The sequence below is a fragment of the Pyxicephalus adspersus genome, chromosome 6 (genome assembly GCF_032062135.1).
Source record: "Pyxicephalus adspersus chromosome 6, UCB_Pads_2.0, whole genome shotgun sequence".
Classification (NCBI taxonomy): Eukaryota; Metazoa; Chordata; class Amphibia; order Anura; family Pyxicephalidae; genus Pyxicephalus; species Pyxicephalus adspersus.
Window position 1 is genome coordinate 107,638,627 of NC_092863.1, and position 5,088 is coordinate 107,643,714.

Below are 5,088 nucleotides of genomic sequence, written 5' to 3' on the forward strand. Positions count from 1 at the left end.
GAGCACACATAGTATAATACACATCACACACAGACGGAGCACACATAGTATAATACACATCACACACAGACGGAGCATGTAAATATAATATACGGAGCACATAGTTTTAAAGCCCAGGAAGCTAGCAGACACAGAACACACAATATTGTATTATGAGACTATATGGAACACACATGCCAAGCACATACAGGTGGATAACAATTTCTTCATGTACTCAGAGCACACACATTGACACAATGTTGGAGCACACACAGCACAACGGGCAGCCTCAATGCCTCTTAGATCAGTGGTCGCCAACCTTTTCAGACCAACGGACCACTAAATTTACCGGCTCCGAATCACACATGCCCTGGGGAGCCCGGTGTCACTCAAAGGGGAAGAAACTTCCCCCATAGTGACATTATGATACCAGAACCTGCCCACTCTCCCATCGCAGGTCTGAGCCTGTGTCCATAGACCAAACCCACCCACCGACCTGAGCATGCTAGTGCCCCTCGGCTCCCCCCGCACTGGCTGTTCGCAGACCACAGGTTGGCAACCGCTTAGATATTCCTAAAATAATTCTAACCAATAACATTTCATCCTCCAATTGTGATTTGTGTGTGACCCCATCCTAAATGTAAAGCCAACAAACCTGTCTCCTTAATGACCCTTCTCAGACATTGCATGCTCTGATTGGCATCCATTTTTATATACACATATTATTGTCTAGGGGTTGGCAATTGTTTTATTGAAAAGTATTGATATCTTGTGTACTCCACTAGTACTAGAACTGTTCTTTATTATTTCATGCTACCTTTTCCTATTTACCAAAGAAGCCTGATTTCTGTCCTACCCTCAAAAAAATACAGAAATCTGTCTTCTATACCTCTTTCCATTTACCAAAGAAGACCATTTGGTACAGAAACATTTCTGTCCTACTATAAAAAAATACAGATATTTCAGTCTTTGATACCTCTAGCTATTTACCAAATAAAACATTTGGTACAGGTGCATTTTTGCCCTTTTAAGTAAAAGATGAGCGGTAGACGTGGGGGAAGCGCATAATCCCCAGAAGTCTGCCACTGTAGTACAGCAGCAAACTGTTGGAGGCAGCAGCACAAGTTGTCAAAGAGGTCTGAGATGTGTGCGGAGCCCCAGTACGCTGGTAGGTGTATTGAGAGGGTGGACTACAATCATACAGCCACTCCTTCTCCACCTCCAACTGTCATTGCAACTACGTCCCAGGAGGTTGGTGCTAGCAAGACTTCTAGCCACAATGAAGTAACAGCTTCTGCCCGCAGGTTTCGTGGACTCAGAGGACGTTTGTCGCCGCAAGATGGGTACTCCAGTGATCCCTTCAGCTCCCCTAGCTCCCAGTCCCTTCAGCCCACTCTACCGGAGATCTGCATAAGACATCAGGCAATGGGCCCAACTAACAAAAGTGTCAATGAACTCAACTCACGTCAAGCCAAACTATTGGCCTTGCAGCTACTGCTGTACAGCATTGTGGACTCGGCTGCTTTCCGTGACCTGATGGCCTCTGCCGAACAGCGGTGTATTATACCAAGCAGGCATTAATTCTCCTGCATAGCTGTACCCCGTTTACATGGACATGTAATGGGTAACCTCTCCAGGGCATTGGCATTCTCGGTGTCCAGCCAAATCTACGTCACCATTGACAGCTGGACAACCAAGCATGGAGTGGGACTCTACCTGTCCTTCACGGCTCACTGGGTGGCCTTGCATAGCTCAGTGGGCGGTAGTCTGCAAGAGGCATTGCAGCACCTGGTACCTGAGGGTTGGCATTCATGTCATCCACTTCATGATGCAAACTAGCAATATCGTCTACCTGCCTAACGCTTCTGGCACCACAGACCACAGCAACCGTGGTGCTGGCACACAAAACATCTTGGTCTGCCTCTTCTACGTTTAATCACAAGCTTCAGATAATTGTATTACACACTTCTGGGTTGCATTGACGATGGACAACACCCAGCTCTAGAAGCCTTTTACCAATGTGGTCCCCCACCGCCTCTTCCTCCCGCTGCTGCTGCTGCCGCCTGTCAGTACTCCATTCACTAAAATTGTTTTACACACTTCTGGGTGGCATTCATGATGCACTGCACCCATCTCTCCATTACACTTACCAATACGGTCCCCCTGGCAATAGCTGACCAGAGGGCACACACTGCTACTGCTCTCGCTGACCCACGCTCCTTCTCTGGTCCTGCATCTTTTTGCCTAATGTCACCGCGCTACTTGTCCACAACTTTATGGGTGGCATTCCTAACACATGTCATCCAGGTCATGATGCCAGCTATCAATGCAGTCTCCCGCTGTTTTGATGGGGGCGACTGCTGTTACTGGAATATATTCACATGTAGCGCCATGCTTTCTCAATGTCCTAATGTTTATGCTGCCTTCTGTATACTGTCCATCATGCAAAAATCCTATTTGCCTGCTGTCACTTTTCCTGCCATTTTCTGGAAAACCACAAGTTTTGAAATTTTCTGGCAATGTTGGTGATTCTAACGGGCATAAAACATTTCCCAGAATCCAGATCTGCTAAAAGGAAGCAAAGCCTGATGGATATATTAACAAACTTGTCTGGGAGCCAAATAAATGTCAATGCTCTGTGTGACTGGCTCTCTAATATGTTGCTGTAGAATGGAATGGCCTACTGGTAAGTTATTCCTCTATTCATCGTTAGAAATGTATAGCTTGGTGTTGATATTTAGGAAGATTTTACAGGAGAGGTGGCCATGGGTTATAGAGCTGCTGGAATATCCAAGTCCCACCGACATAGCACAGGGCATGTTCTGTACCGTCTGGAGTGGTACTGTCCTAGCTTTGGTTTGGTTGGATATGTGGGCATGTTGTAGGGTGCAGGCCATGGGCAGATCACAGCCAGAGGGCCCCCTATTACCAAAGTGCAGGTCATGGGTAGGGCACGAGCAGACACCAATCAATTAGCAAAGTGCAGAGGAAGATCTCCAGGAAGATGGGAGTGAATGGTGAGAGAATGTGAGCATGCTTGGAGACCTTACTAGAACAACTGAGCTGAAGGACTTCCAATGATACAGTGCACCTGAGAGACTTCAGAACACCTTTAGCTTGAGGCTTGTTTTCTTTTCCTGTAGATGTATAATGAGTCCAATGGCTGTCCATACTACTGGGAAGGATACTTACTCTGTTGTATCATCAGACCAGACCCAAAGAGTGATAGCAACATCTCCAGTCCATGTAACCTTTTGCTGTAGTCCAACCCAGAATGCCATCTTCTGACTCTGAATGTGGCCCTAATGAAACGATAACATTTATTATGTGACTATAACAGTATCAGTCATCTTCCCCAATTCTCCCTCTTAATACCCCTTCTCTCTCCCCACCCCTCCCTCTCTTTCTCCCCCTTGACTCTCATACTCTCTCCCTCTCCATCTCTCTCTCCCTCTCTCTCTCCCCATCTCCCCCTCCCTCACTCTCTCTCCCCCCTCTCCCTTCCTCTCTCTCTCTTCTCTCTCTCTCTGCGCTCTCTCTCTCCCTTTCTCTCTCTCTCTCCCCCTCCCTCCCTCTCTCTCTCTCTCTTCTCTCTCCACTCTCTCTCCCTTTCTCTCTCTCTCTTCTCTCTCTCTTTCTCTCATCTCTCTCTCTCCCTTTCTCTCTCTCTCCCCCTCCCTCCCTCCCTCTCTCTCTCTCTTCTCTCTCTCTCCACTCTCTCTCCCTTTCTCTCTCTCCTCTCTCTCTCTCCCGGGGGGGGTAACACAAGACAATTAGCCCAGGGAAGCAAAGTGTATTAATGTGGCCCTACTGGTGACAATTAGTCCACAGTCCAGCAGAAAAAATGATTACCTTCAGTGTGGATTCCTTGCTTGTCACAGTGGCCAGCACGGCCCCATTCTCCGCACAGAATTGCTCGCTGTCCTCTCTTGTCTTCCTATCAGTAGAGAGGAAATAACATTTCCCATTCACCAAAATCCATCCTTGGGGGCATTTACTGGACTGACCTGAGGTAGGACAAAGAGAATCCATGTAACGAGTTTTTGTCCTTATTGCAGGTCAGCACATTTGAGTAAGTTGTATTGGGCTCTTTAGCTTTGTAATTAGGAATTATCACCTTAAAAGTAGCTGGAGTTAAAATTCCCAAAGAATATCCAACCACATGCATGGAAATATAAAAACAAGGTCATTTTGTATGATTGGATTGTTGTAGTACCTTAGCTTTATCCCAGTTATCCCACGCCTGTGTTTATTTAGTGAATCATTCCCTATATTTAATATGAACATGTGTTTTTGTAAGCTGGCAAACCTTGTAGTAATATGTCTCTCAGACAATTCCCCTTCTGATTGACATCTTGCAACATTCGGGTCAGGTTCTGTTGGGTCTCCAGGGTACTGTCATTTTTTGAAAAAACTGAAAAACAAAGAAAATCCAGGAGATTCGATGTATTTCCTTAATTCTCAGGTATGATGATGGTGACATATCGGCAGAAGGAACAAGCCATGGGTCCTCCTGGTTACCTACACAGTCCTATCATGAGTGGCCCATGACTTCTTCCATCCAATTCAGAGGAATACAATGACCGTATGAAAAGGAAAATGTCACCCATGGAAGCAGAAAAGAGGTAAATTGGTTCTTACCCTGCACCGCCAGGCTTACAGAGACACAAAGCAGAATGAGACAAAGCAGGAAGAGGAGGCCAGACATGTAAGGAGATCTCCAGAAACGTTGACCTGGAAAGACATAAAACAGTACACTGATTCATCCAATCATCGTGGTGCCCATTTATTATTGTTCACATTGGGTCAATCTTTAAATTACCTTAAACTCATTGGTATTACATTTTTTTCAGAATTTCTGATTTTTTGCAATGAGATGGCTTCACACAATAGACATGGAAGGGCCAGATATTGAAGCTACCGATAGTTTGAATATTTTTGTATTACACATAAAATAAATATATGCAGCTTAGACAATTTCATACAACCAATGGATCAATCAATCCCTAAACTAAACTTTTTCCTTTTGTTTTTTAGCAAATACACCTTGAGGAATTGAAAAAGACAAATGCATCAAGTTTGATGCAGGCATTTACCTTTACGTCCGCA

At 45.3% G+C, this 5,088-nt stretch overlaps 1 protein-coding gene across 1 annotated transcript in view; it reads right to left on the reverse strand.

Moving 5' to 3' along the window:
* Window positions 1-4,755, reverse strand: part of LOC140332809 (C-type lectin domain family 9 member A-like) — a 27,284-nt gene extending 22,529 nt beyond the window's left edge. The window contains exons 1-4 of the mRNA XM_072414001.1: window positions 4,621-4,755; window positions 4,289-4,393; window positions 3,832-3,986; window positions 3,172-3,281 (exon numbers count right to left, since the gene is read on the reverse strand). Of these exons, the coding sequence (XP_072270102.1) occupies window positions 3,172-3,281; window positions 3,832-3,986; window positions 4,289-4,393; window positions 4,621-4,687 (437 nt within the window). The 5' untranslated portion in view covers window positions 4,688-4,755. The remainder of the gene's footprint in view (window positions 1-3,171; window positions 3,282-3,831; window positions 3,987-4,288; window positions 4,394-4,620) is intronic.
* Between the last annotated feature and the right edge of the window lie 333 nt (window positions 4,756-5,088).